A 14,387-nucleotide genomic window follows, 5' to 3' on the forward strand; every position below is an offset into this window, starting at 1 on the left:
TAGTGTTTCCCAGAGGGAAGGGAGATGGTGAGGCCCAGCAAGGCAAGGAGAGGCAGCCTGATGTGCAGGAGAGACCCCCCAGCCACACCCTCACTGCTGGGGACAGCAGCCTATGCTTAATGACTACCGTTCCTCTTCGGGATGTTAACCCTGCTTATCTCCTCCAACAAGGCTCCCCAGGGATGAAGATCTACATTGACCCCTTCACTTATGAGGACCCCAACGAAGCTGTCCGGGAGTTTGCCAAGGAGATTGATGTATCTTTTGTGAAAATTGAAGAGGTCATCGGAGCAGGTATGGCTCTCCTTTCCCTCGTTTCTGTTCTCTTGGTGTCCAAAAATCTTCTGCCCACCACTCTAGGTGTTCTCTACCATCTTTCTCCCTAGAAGATGAGTTTGACCATCTGCAGTGTGTTTCTAGGGACCTTTGGGGGACCTTGAGCATGGTGGCCATATTTGGTGTTGCAGAGAAGTCAGCTGTAGTTTTAAAAGATTCAGAAATAGCTCTGGAAATGGACGACCAAATTCAGATAAGGGAAAAGATGTAGAGCGCTCAATTGAGAAGACTTTGAAAGAAATAGACATTTTTAGAAAGCTGGACCTAGTATCCCACTCACTGACAATGACATCTCCATGCCTTTGGGCCAAGATTTCTTCCCATGCGTTCAGTTTTCCTTTCCTACATGAATGCATTTAGAAACAGACCATGATGAATTGAAGAGGAAGCCCTGGACCCAGAAGAAAACTCACCCATAACCATATTTTCTACAGAACATCTATGATATGAATGGTAACACATGACAAGTTTCACTCCCAAGAAACACGTGTGCTCTCATCCATCTTACTGCTGGGAATAGAAACCCAGCCTGACAGAACTAACTGCCTGAGATACTCTCAGGAAATCGTACCTAAAGACTGGTCCAGAATTTTCATCTTCCTTTAATGGATCAGTAGTTGGGTCAATTTGACAGTGAACCCAGCCCTATTAATGTAAATGAACAAAATATCCCAAAATATCATTACTTTATAAGTAATCTCTTTATTGTCTCCTCTGCTGCTACTTTTGAGTATTCTTAAAGATGTGTTTGCTTCGTGTCTTCTTTCCTACTTTTATTTTCTTCTACAACATTCTGTGTCTTTTCTTCTTTAATTCGTGTTAGCCACTGTTTAAGCTCTCACCACACATATATGCTACAGTCTTTTTAGCTCCGATGTCTTTATTCATATATTTGAAGAGCCATAGAGTTGCCTCTTCCCATAATATTTTATATTTTAACTCCATGAAATATGTCTAGTCAAAGTCATACAGACAGCCACTTCATATATTATCTTTAGGGGAAAGTTACTGTTCTTCCATTCGCTGCCTCCCTTAATGCACTGAGGGGTCAAAAAGCCATCTGTGAAATTGGAAGTCGCATTTGAAAGCTTGCCCCATTAGGCCACCATTTTCATGCTCTGGTTTTCCTCTTAAAGAGCTTCAACCTCATGGCATCACACGTGGTGGGTGCTCTCTCAGGGCATGCCACTCTCTTCCCACCAGCCCCTCAGGAGTTCCAGCTGGCTAGCCATGATCTGATCTACATGAGTCTATACATACTAGAATTTCCCATTGACTTTCATTAAATATGTTACTGAACCACGACTTTCACTTCTGTGCAGATAATTTTCTCTTCCTCCTTAGACACTGACATACTTAAGGATCCTGCCTTGGAAGGCTGGATAACAGATAAATTGGAGTACTCTTAGGGGCTCAGATTTCTCCAGTAAACTTGAAGGAATGTTGGCGAGGTGGATGTTCAGTCCTGCACCCTGTTTCCCCTGCATTATTAATTGTGGTTGTGTCATGTGGTAATGGTGCTAGTGATTTTAATGTTGTTATTTATGTCATGTGCTTAGAACAATGTGTCCTGGGCTGCATTTCATCCCAGAGAGCACACATCAGCCCCATTCCACCTTTGTTGGGGGAGGAGTAAAAAGCCTTCTCACTTATGATTCTGCCAGGGAATTATAATGTTGGGTGAGCTCACCAACTACTAGATGCCTATAAAGGGGCAATTGATGGCCCTGCTTCATCCTTCACCTTCAATTTCTGTGTAGCCTTCGATGATGTTTGTGTATTCTGCACAGAGAAGCTCAGTCTTCTTTGTGGCTCACATGGTACTGGGGAAGGATTGATACATTTAGGAGTTTATAAGATTTCCAGCAGCTTGGGACAAAGACCTTTGCCTGGTTGCTGTTGACCACCTTCGGCCAGACACCCTTCTCTTTGAGATTATGAAATCCCAGAGCTAATCCCTGTGGATAGTAATCCACTCTGCATGATTGGTGCCATTTTAACAGTAGACACTCTAGGTTGGAACCAATCTTTCTCCATTCTCCAGTTCTTTTTCTCCTTTGTACCCACTCTGGCTTCTCCCACACCCTGCCTCACTGAGACTGGCTTCACTTTGTGCTAAAAGAGCTGGTATGAAGGCCAAGTTAAAAAAAATTTTTTTGTAAGGCAAGATTTATACAGTGTAATTGGCAATATTTCTCTTAACCACCTGCCAGATTTTGGAGCAGGGGGCAAAAACTGGGTTGCAATATGGTAACGAAACATGAAAAGAAGAATCATAAGTCATTTGTCCTTCCTTCACTTATTTCTTCATCAGGCTCTTTCTGAACATGTCTTGCATGCTGGACGTGTAATTCCAGAGGTGAACAAACTGCTCTCCCTCTCATAGGTCTGACAGTCTTAGTGGCAAACAGACCAGTAATAACATGCTCAGTATTTTATGTTATTTCCAACTCAGGTTTGTACAAAGTGTTGGGCCAACCCAGCAATGTTCAGAATTATTCAAGGAGTGGGTGGGGGATCAAAAATATTTCACAAAGGAGATAATCTTTGGCCTGAGCTTTCACACAAGTAGAAAAAGTAAGTTTTTTGAAACTCATGAGATAATGAGACAGAAGAGGAAAAATTAAGATATAAAGAAGAAAATTCACATGATTTTCCAGCAGTGGTGTGCTGGAGCGAGCTTCATTACCTCGCAAAAGCCAATTTGTGCTGTCTTCTTCGAGAGATAGATGTCTGGTTGAGGGTGGTCAGCAGCAACCAGGCGGAGGTCTTTGTTTCAGGCTGCTGGGAATCTTACAAATCTTTCCAGCCCCATGTCAAGCTACCAACATGATATCACTGAACATTAGCCAGGGTAGGAGTATTTACACCATGAGAATTGGCAAATGCTACAAATCAAGGGTATTTGTGTCTTTGTTTTATGGAGAGCTGGTGGTAGCTTAACACTTCCAGACTGTGTAAGGTTATTTCAAAAAATTTGCAAAGGAACCAGCCCATGCCTGTTGAATTGGAGCCAGAGGAAAGGGTCATGTTTGTTGCAGGAGAGATTAAGTTGAGAGTGCAAGATCCTTATTTATTAAACATTGAATCTGTGCCTGCAACTGTAGTGGATCCCAGAAAATACACTGAATGCCTAGCAATGCTGTCCTGCAGGGGTTATTGTCTGGCATAGACACACAGGAGGATATGTGATTGAGAGCTAAGAGGAGGGGCTCAGAGAACACATAGGTGGAGGTGGGAGGAGAGGCTTGGTGGCAGGGAAGGAGCCAGGGAAGAGGGACTTGGGAGGCTTTGGATGGGATGAAACTCTCTGTAGCACATCCTGAAAACAAGGGGGCGGAGGGGCGGGAGAAGGATTTGTTGAGGATAAATATTGAGCATTGAGGCTAGAGAATCAGGCTGAGGCCTAGAGACCCAGAGACTGCGGTATGGGTTTTATTCTATAGAAAATGGTGAACTCCTGGAGGTTTCTGAGCAGGGTGAGTGACAGGACTAAGGTTGGGAGATGAAATCGATATATGCTTTGTTTGGAGTGGACTAGCAAGGGGTGATGGGAAAGGGTCAGTACAACCTTGGAGGCATGGATGCCAGTTATGGGGCTTTGCCTGGAGAGGGTTTAAGATGGCAGATGCTGGGATCCAGGGTGGTAAGGAAGGCTGCACAAAAATAACTAAACTGGTCTAAACCAGACTGTATCCAATCATGTTGAATGGAGTGACTCTTGGGCTTGGTGACTGGAAACGTGGCATGAAGAAATGCCATGGCCAGAAATAAGGGATATCAGATTAAACATCTTGAAAGGAGAGGAAGGCTGCCTGGCCCCGAGGGTGTGGGAAGTGGTAGTTGTGCAAGCAAGTGAAGGCCAATAGAGTAAAATCTAGAAATTATGAGGTTGAAGAACTATATCAACTGCCTAAGAGTCTTCTAAAGTGTGGAAGATATTGGACACAGGAATAAAAAAGTAATTATGAGCCAGGTGTGATACCATTCAAGAAAACTGAATTATAATGACTCATTGTCATTATGTAATTATTTGTTCAGTGCCCATCTTTCATCACCGGGCTCAACATTCTGTGGGGACAAGGAGACATGAGTGGTTTTGTTAGTCTCATGCCTAGCCTAGTGTGCTCAATTAAGTCTTTGTTGTATATGGTTGAATGAAAGTAGACCTTCAGGGAAAAATCATTACAGGGATAAGAGCTGGGTAGACTTTGGGAGACTGGGGAGAGACTTGAGAAAGGTGGAATGAGCTCATGGGTGCTCTGAAAGTGGCCCAGTGGAATGAAGGAAGGACAGTCTTTCCTGTAATCCCTGAAGATAATGGAAAAAATTGATGTTTCTATTGAAAGAGGGCAGTAGGCCATCTGGTCTTTGGAGAATATCGGCTCTTTGTAACCAGGAATCTGACTAATAGGAGTCATCTCACAGGTGAATCCCAAAGCACTGGTTAATTCTGGCCATTTTGCTCAGTAGACTCACCCAGCGCATAAACCAGGCCTGCCATGTATGATTGGGCCCTGCAGCATGAATGGCAATCCTGCAGGGTGTAACCTATGTAACTATATGCAGCAGCCCTGAGTGTGACTGTCAAATGCATGGAAATGTAGGTAGAGGTGTCACCAGGAGGTGTCATCCAAGGGAAGACATGCCAATTGTATTTTAATTAATAAACACATCCTCCTCTGACTGCGGCAGCTGCTGACTCAGCATTTCCACGGATGGCTTATGGTGAGGGAGAAGGAGGCTTGTGGTGAGAGGGCTGGGTGAAGAGATTTGGGGAAAGGGAATGTGTACAGATGGGAAGGGGCCAGCAAGGCCTGTCACCTCTCTCTTTGAAGAAGAGGATAGATTTCTTGGGGATGATTTGATAGAAAGGCCACCTGCCAGCCGTACTTTCTTGGGCTCATTCACAGTAAGGGGGGGCAACATGAGGGTAGCCTCCGATTGGGTAAGAGTCACAGAAGGCAGTTTTAGAAGAGGAAAGCAAATAGATGTCTTCAGTAATTATAATTAATATAGTTGGCATGTACTGAGTACTCATCATGTGCGTGACACTGGTCTATAAACTTTATAAACATTATTTAACCTTCATAATAGCCGTGTGTGTGTGTGTGTGTGTGTGTGTGTGTGTGTGTGTGTATGTTTAAACTGATGAGGAAATTAACATTTAGAGGATAACTTGCTTAAGGTCAGGCTGTTAGTTGAGTTGATGGTAGAGTAAGAATTAAAACCCAAAAAGGGCTGATCTGGGACTGGTGAACATAACCCCATACCACCTACCACTTTGGTTATTGTTCTGGAAAACAGCAACCAAGTATACCAAGACATTGCTGCTGATGGTAAATTCTACCCAGCAGTTTGGAATGCCAAAGCCTGTTTGCTGAGAATGAGGATCTGATCCTGGAATTCACTATGCCCATGTCGTATGCTACAAAGACTGTCCCATGTTTCCTGAGGACAGCATGTTCTTCCTGGAATACCCTGGTCCCACCATCAGGTCCACCTCTTCTAATAGGATCAATTTTGTGCCTTAAGAAGGACAACGAGACCCAATATGTTTAGCATTTTTAATTATCTCTGCTTGCTTATGTTAGGAAAATAAGTGGTATGTAGGTATGCAGTTGTCTAACAACCACAAAAAGCTACCAGAAAAGAGAAAACTAGTTTGCTCTCACCATCTCAGTATTAGCTATTATGAACACAATGGCTGTTCCATCTCATTCACCAACTCCAGAAGCCTGGTAATGGGTACCTGGGGGACTCGGCCAAGAAGGAGGAATAGGGTTGTAATCAATTAGTAATGCCTGCCCCGAGTGCAGGGTCAGGAGGTAGGGGAAAGCCTGCCATGGTTTTACTATCCCTGGTTCAGCAATAACCTACTTATCTTGCACAGGCTCGTGTAATAAAACTTGCTGGAAATTCGAACCTAGTTTAAATTTATTCTTTAAAAGTCACTTTTCTGGTGGAAGTTTGAATTAGTAACTAGAAGCTCTGCTTTCCCTTTTTCCTTCCCCCTAAGGCAGTTTGTGACTTCAAAATGCTGCTAAAAAAAAAAAAAAAAAGTGAAATTGTGTGTAGATTCGTGCTACACACAGCCAACAGCTACTGCTTGAAATACCTGCTGGCAGGTTGGATGTTTCATTTTCAAAAATTGAAAATTCTTTCCTTCTGATTTTATATTTAATAGCTGAGGTATTTAATGCTGCTGCACCTCTTTTTCCTCTTTTCCTCATTTTGTCAAGGAAGGTAGGAAAGGGGAACTGGCAAGCAGCTGGAACTTGTAGGGAATAATTTCAGCGTCTGTCTGGGAGGACAATCACAGGAACCGGCTCAATGACTCTCAGCTGACAGCCTTGAGGGTCATAGTTCTCAAATTTGAGCCAGGCATCAGAACCCCCCGGGGGCATGTTAAACCCAAGTCAAAGGGCCTCACCTACTGAGCTCTGATCCGGTAGGTCTAGGTGGGGTCCAGGAATCTGCATTGTCTAATAAGGTCCCAGGTGACGCTGCTGCTGCTGGGCAGGAACCACACTTTAAGAGCCCCTGCTGAGAGCCACTGGCCACCAGACTGGCCTGAAGCTAGAGCTGAGTCCTGGCCATGGGGAGGTTTTGCTGTAGGAGAGGCTCCAAGGTCTGCTGCAAAGACATGTGCCAATCAAAGTCCAGCCAGTCCAAAATTAGGCTGACTGCAATGACTGTCCGTAAAGGCTCCGCATGGAGAGAATCATCCACGATCACTACCCAATCGTTCCGTATAAGCATCTATTTTAAATATAATGGTAATGCTTGATTTGTTGAAAATATTTTTTTTAAGTATGATGAATTATTTAAAAAATGAAAATCGTATGGCCATGATTCGGAAGCTCTTTATAACTCAGATTGTGGCAAATCAAAAAGCACCACAGACCTCAAGTTCTGGCCCTCATTATAGGGAAGGTGTCCAAAAAGCAAAAAATTGTTTTTTTTAAGAATAGTATATGAACCTGAGGTCAAAGATCATAGGTGACAGCAGTTTGTTGGATTGTCAGCCACACAAGGCCTTGGTTTTCTGTTCGTTACTAATAACAACAATATGCCCATTGACTCCCCCTCCTTATGAGACTATGGAGATGCTAGAGGGTCAGAGCCCCCAGACTTTAGCTCCTTAGGCTTCTATGCCCAGACACGGCAGCTAGACTTCCCCACTCCCCTGGCAAAAAGTCCTGCTGTGTCTCAGATAAACCTCCTCCAATTCCCATTAGGCTGCAGAAACCTACTTTTCCTTCCATTTCTCTTCCACCTCCATCCCCACTCCCTCCCCACATGTGTCTCCAACAGTTTGTAGTTTACAAAGCATGTTCTCACACACTCCACACCCTGTTAGGAAGAGCTGCCAGTCCACATCATTTCTTTTTTATTGTGTAGAGCCGAGCAAGCTAAGGCTGGGGAAGTGATGAGCCCAAAGTTGGGTATGGGGCTTGGCACAGACTTCTTCCTCTACTCCCAGCCAAAGCTTCCCCCTACTGGGCTGGGGGTGGGGGTGGGGGGTACTTCATTACAGGGTGGAGCACAGCCTCTGAGTGAGGCCAATGAATTAAGTGACTTTTTTTGCAGTTGGTGCTTTGAAAACCTCTGGGCTTGGAGAACATGAAGTTATTTCTTTGCCAGACAGGAAAGGAGCTATTTTTACAGAATCACCATTCTTTAAGCCACTGCTTTCCAGTGATTGCAGAGCACATTTCTGAGAGCAGTAATGACCACCACCATTGTGAACAACCTCAGAGTCCATCTCCTCCTGTCCAAGGAGAGCTTTCTTTTTAGGTCTTTTTTTTTTTTTCAGAGCAGTTTTAGGTTCACAGCAAAATTAATGGAAAGAAACAGAGATTTCCCATATGCTCCCTGTTCCTGCACACTCACGGCCTCTCCCGTTATCAACATCCGTCACTGATGAACCTACATGGACACATTATTTTCACCCAAAGTCCATAGTTTACATTAGGGGTCACGCTTGGTGTTGTTCATTCTATAGGTTTGGACAAACGTATAAGGACTTGTAGCCACCATTGTAGAATCACACAGAGTAGGTTCACTGCCCCAGAAAGCCTCTCAGGAGAGCATGTTTTCATATTACCAATTTTAACCTTTTGCACTCGGATGTCGAGTGTGACTCGACACGGTTAGCATTAAATCCCGAGTAGAATAAAGGAATCGAGAAAAAAGCAAGCTAGTGCAAAGGGTTAAAAACTATATGATGAGACACCCACACAGGATGTAATTTAAAGCTGAAGTATTAGAAGCACTTAAAGATACATCAGCCACAAAGACTAAACAATGGGATAACATTTTCCAATTAGGAAAGTCATGTGATCCACACCATTCCATGCAGACAGAACTCTCCAAAGCCACACACTCGTTGGTTTCTTCCTTCTTTCCTTCCTTCTCACCACTCATGTCTATCATGCCCGTCCTCTGCATCAGCCCTTGCAGTGAGAGGCAGCCCATGTGCAAGCACTGCTTTCAGAGGAACTCAAAAGGTGCAGAAATAAATTCCAGGTATTGCAGGGCCTTTGGCAGTTTACTAACTAATCTATTTGAAAGATCCTTGGCTGGTTCTCAACCTTGGCTGCACTTTAGAACCACCTGGGCAGCCAGGCCTGGCTTTAGGGGCCTGTGGCCAGTGCAGTCATGCCGGGCCCCATGCTCAGAAGGGCTTGCAGGTAGTTTAGTGCTCTGCTGTCACAGTCTTAAAGTTCTTGGTACTTTTTGAACAAGGACTCCTGCATTTTCATTTTGCAACAGGCCTCACAAATTATGTAGTTAATCCTGTGGGAAGCTTCTCAATACACCCATGCCCAGGCTGCACCCAGACCAACTAATCAGACTCACGGGAGGTGGGACCCAGGTCTCCCAACCAACTTTGGGGACCACAGGTGTAGAATGGAAGTCCTCACCTGGGGTAGTCATGTGTGTGTTGTGGGGAGCATCAGATTCACCTGGAGCACTTTTCCAAACTTCGCACACTGATGTATAAAAATTGGTAAATTGCTTCCTAAATATTCTGGTGCCACCTGGCTAGCCAGGCAGGGACATCTGTCCATGAGATAGTTCCACTGTGTTTGCTGCTCCTGGGATACTGAATTGCTGTGACAGTAACTGCATATAAACTGTTAAACATGAACTGTTGGGGCACGGTGGTCCCTGGATTATAATTTCATATCTACGCAACTCTGTTCCCTGTGGCACTGCTAACCGAGCATCCTTCCGAGAGGCAAAAGAGTGGGTGCAGACAACTCTTGCTCTGACTCACAGCTCTGAGGTTCAGGGCACGTTTTCTTTGTGCCTCAGTTTCCTTATTAGTAAAATGGACATAATAATATTCAACTCATGAAGGTGTTGTGAGGATTAATGAAATAAGACAGGCAAAGAGCCTAGCACAGTGCCTGGCACATAGTAGGTGGTCAATAAATATTGGTGTACTATCTCCTCTAAGAAGAAATGTGAGCATACCTTTCCCCTCAACTCTCAACTATGCCTTTTCACTAAAAGAAAATAGAACTTATTACTATGACAAGAAAGAAATACCAATATTCTTCAATTAGTATACTTATCAAATATGCAATTTGTATTCATTCAGCTCATAGTTATTGAATACCTGCTAGGTCAAGGTGTCAGATGAATTTCATATATACATATATATACACACACACACACATACACACATATAGACACGTAGGTACATATATACACATACACAGATATACATGTATATGGAAACATGTACACATACAAATATACATACATACATATATGATAGTCACTATTATTTAGTACTTTCCTTTAAATTTTACATATTTGAACTACAAAAGGAATGCTTATTGGAACAATTTAAACAACATAGAAGTAACTAAACTAAGTTTACTAACCTATGCTTCCAGACTCTTATTCCCACCATTCTAGGGTAACCATTTAAAAAAATAACTTGAAGCCAAAAATAAATTTGTTTTGAATTTTTAAAAATATTTTTGCATACAAACACTCACCCACCTGGGCACACACTACATATCACATTCTATAACTTGCTCTTCTTCTTTGCTTAACAATGTAGTGTGGACATCTTTTGAAGTCAGTCCCTATCGCTCATCTATTAGTTTTCAGTAGCCCCTTGTACTCTGTGGGATGGCTGTGCCATTTTCTTTTAAAAAAATATATTTTATTGATTTTTTTTTACAGAGAGGAAGGGAGAGGGATAGAGAGTTAGAAACATCAATGAGAGAGAAACATCGATCAGCTGCCTCCTGCACACTCCATACTGTGTATGTGCCTGCAACCAAGGTACATGCCCTTGACCAGAATCGAACCTGGGACCCTTGAGTTCACAGGTTGACGCTTTATCCACTGAGCCAAACCGGTTAGGGCTGGCTGTGCCATTTTCAACCATCCCCTGGGTGATGGTCTGATGGTATTTGACTGTAGAAGATGCTGCAGCAAATTGTCTTGTATAAAAATGTAAATTCTGGCACTTCTACTTCTTTCGGATAGAGCCTCAACAGTTTAGAACCCAAGATTGGATAAAGCAAAAGCCAAAACAATAACAACAAATGATACCCCACCTTTTATCAGCATGCCTACCACCCACCAGGCACTACAGTGGGGTGCATAACAAACGTGAATGGGACCTCAAGCAGTTCGCCAAAGAACATGTGATTAAATGCCCAGACCAATGTTACACACGATATATATCTTAGTATTGCAAGGTCCATGTTGAAATCTTCCTAATGGTGCTTAAACCAACCTCTAATCTAGCTTTAGATTCTCACAAGTTCCATTGACTCTAGAGCAGTTTTGCATGAAAAACCCTTTCATGCAGTTTCCTTCCAATCTTCGTAGCAGAAAACAAAAGGAACTCCCAACTGACTCGCAGCGGAGCCAGTTAACTGGCTTTTCTAATGTGGCCAGTAATTTATCTGATTGCTCACAGTGTGGTCCATCATTTCCTTCCAGAAGCTGAAAGTAAAAAACGACGGTTTTCCCAGCAGAGAGCCATGTGTCTGCTGTCAGGCCTCTGACACACATTTCAGGGATGCACTTACCAGAAGATATTAAACTGCTTCACGGGAAAGAAGTAGAAGTTACAAAACCAAGTTAAAACATAAAATAACTTTTGAAAGTACATTTAACAGGATTCAACAGAATTTTTTTAAGCAGCCGGAAATGGTGTCACCAGACTGCTTTCACCCGTGGTGATTTTACTGCAGACGTGCTCCAGTGCTGTGGCACCGGCAGAGGTCTGCAGCTCCTGTTTGCTTAGAACAGTGGTCGTCAAACTCATTAGTCAACAGAGCCAAATATCAACAGTACAACGATTGAAATTTCTTTTGAGAGCCAAATTTTTTAAACTTAATCTTCTTCTAACGCCACTTCTTCAAAATAGACTCGCCCAGGCCGTGGTATTTTGTGGAAGAGCCACACACAAGGGGCCAAAGAGCCACATGTGGCTCGCGAGCTGCAGTTTGCCGACCACGGGCTTAGAAACACTACGTGCTGTTCAGTGGCCAGGCAGGCAAGTAGCTGCCAGCCTCCAGCTGCAGCGCCTTCAGGATCAGCCCCAGCTCTCCTGCAGAGACCAGCTCTTCCAGGCAGCTCCAGCCCGTGACTGAACCTGGGGGGTGGGGGGGCATGCTAGGGCCTAGAACTTTCTGGACTGGCCAGTCTTTGCTCTGGGATTGGATGAGACTCTCGGGGCCTGCATTGCAGTCTGGGGCTCTCCTTGTCCATAATTGCCTCCTCCTTTTTTTTTTTTTTTTTCCATCTTATTAGGTCTGCTTGGTGATCTGGGACTCTGGCCAGTCCTGCTCCCTCCCCTCTTATCCTGCACAGTGTCTGCTAACTTGCCCTCCTAACTACTCAGGGTCCGAGTTCTGGGAGAACGTTAATGCTATTCATCTCATTCAGAGGACTAAAAACCTGAGCATGTCCCCTAGCCCTTGGACTTTCTCGTGCCAGGCTCTGTAAAAATGAATTATGCCTCTGCCAAAGTGAAACTGACCCTTCCATTTCAATTATTCAGCAGGGACACAAATGAAAAACCAAGTGTGGGGGAAAAAAACCTCATATATATCCTGAAATTCCACTTTAGTTAATCTGAACTATTTCTAAGATCCTAGGTAAGGTTCGTATTTTGGTATTCCTTCTTGTTTGTCAAGAACTGATTAGGGCCAGTCAAGACATCATAGTTACAGTGAGAAAACACTATTTCCATTTCTGCCCCTTTAACCACAATTCCCCTTCCAGCACCAGTGTTCTAGATAAGCTGCCTCCCCTTGTGGTTCCACACACTGAGAAGGAAGCAGGTAACAATTGCATTCTTGTTGCAGGGGAGTTTGGAGAGGTGTACAAGGGGCGTTTGAAACTTCCGGGCAAGAGGGAAATCTATGTGGCCATCAAGACGCTGAAGGCCGGGTACTCGGAGAAGCAGCGTCGGGACTTTCTGAGCGAGGCGAGCATCATGGGCCAGTTTGACCATCCCAACATCATTCGCCTGGAGGGCGTGGTCACCAAGAGTCGGCCGGTCATGATCATCACAGAGTTCATGGAGAATGGCGCCTTGGATTCCTTCCTCAGGGTAAGAGAAGCTCAGGGGCATGGGTGATGCTAGCACTGGTGGCCGCTGGGGAACGATGGCTGGGAGAAGTGTCCACATGAGGATAACCTGTCATTCAGGAATCGCCCAAGGAAATGGGAATCGGTGTTGGAGGTGTTCACGAGGTTAACCAATTTGTTGCTAAAAGAAAAGAACACAGAGCTTGGGACCCCTCAGTAGGAGGATGGCATGTTGTAAGGCCTTCGTAAATGCTTGATGGATGAATGAGAATTAATAGATGGGGACAGAGAATGGCCATCGGCATCTGTACGAATCTTGGAGATTGAAGAGACGTTCAGCTGCTCATAGCCCTGCGTGATGCATGCAGATGCCAGTGGCCCTCTCTGCCTTTTCCCCAGCACAGCTGCTCTTTCCCTGCAGCCAGCTCTCATCATTTGCAGTTCAGAGATAAAACAGATTGCCCTTTTCTGATGCCTGGGCCACCTGCCCTCTGAGGAGGCGCTTCTGGGCAAGAAAGGGGAAGATTGGTTCACCAGCATCCATAGTCTTTTCTGGGGTTGATGAAGAATGTGATTCCCACCCAACCTGCAGCACAGGTGGGCGTACCTGAAGGCCTATGGCTGGGGGATCTGTAAAAGATCCTTGTCAGTGTGCCCAAATGGAGCCACATTGGAACCATTTTCATCTCTATGGGGCATCGCTCAGAGAAGGGGTGGGTGAGAATGGCCATGGGGCTGATGTCTGGGGAGTGAAAGCCAACTAAGCAAAGGCCAAGGAGCAAGGCATCCTTAGACAAAAGCTCAGCGCGGGATTGCAATGGAGGCCTGAGAACAAAGGGTCCAGGGTGCAGGTGAGGGGAGCAGCACCAAAGAACGGGTCAGGGTCTTCTGAGCAAGGTCTTCTGGGTGATACCAAGTAGCCGACTATGCCCATCACCAAGATGTCACACAGTAGATGTAGTTTCAGATCAAAGGACCATTTGCACTCAGTCATTGAAACATTCGTGGGGTGACTGCTCTGGTCACTCTGTGTACTGGGTTCTAGGCCTATAGAGAGGAAAGAGACATTGCTCTAATACTGTGTAACAAATCAGGCCAAGACTTTAGTAGCTTAGCACAACGATTTGCGTTGCTCATGAAAATGCAACTGGGCCAAGTCATCTCTAGTCCATGTGGTGTCAGATGGGGCAGCTCAAGGGCTGAGGCCTGGAGTCATCCAAAGGCTTGTCACTCATGTGTCTTGTGGTTGATACTTGGTGTCAGCTGGCATCTCTCCATGTGACTGGCTTGGACTTCCTCACAGCAAGCTGGGTCCCAAAAATAGCAACCCCAGAGGAAGAGGCAGAAGCTGTATCCATTTTGTAACACAGCATCATTTCAACCATAGCAATGCACCCACCGATGGAAGGGGAGGAAACAGACCCTACATTTTGATCAAGAACAGCAACTTAATATCTTATTATCCATAAGGG

General features: G+C 44.6%; 1 protein-coding gene across 2 annotated transcripts in view; it reads left to right on the top strand.

Annotated features, from left to right (window-relative positions):
- EPHB1 (EPH receptor B1) overlaps positions 1-14,387 on the top strand; it is a gene marked incomplete at its 3' end in the record, with an annotated part of 414,865 nt that overhangs the window by 349,730 nt on the left and 50,748 nt on the right. The window contains exons 10-11 of one of the 2 annotated variants that reach the window (XM_079794807.1): positions 172-294; positions 12,690-12,937. In XM_079794807.1, the coding sequence (XP_079650933.1) occupies positions 172-294; positions 12,690-12,937 (371 nt within the window). The remainder of the gene's footprint in view (positions 1-171; positions 295-12,689; positions 12,938-14,387) is intronic. The other variant, XM_079794808.1, reaches the window with a different exon arrangement.

This window comes from Cnephaeus nilssonii (assembly GCF_951640355.1).
Source record: "Cnephaeus nilssonii genome assembly, chromosome: 17".
In the NCBI taxonomy this organism is placed as follows: Eukaryota; Metazoa; Chordata; class Mammalia; order Chiroptera; family Vespertilionidae; genus Cnephaeus; species Cnephaeus nilssonii.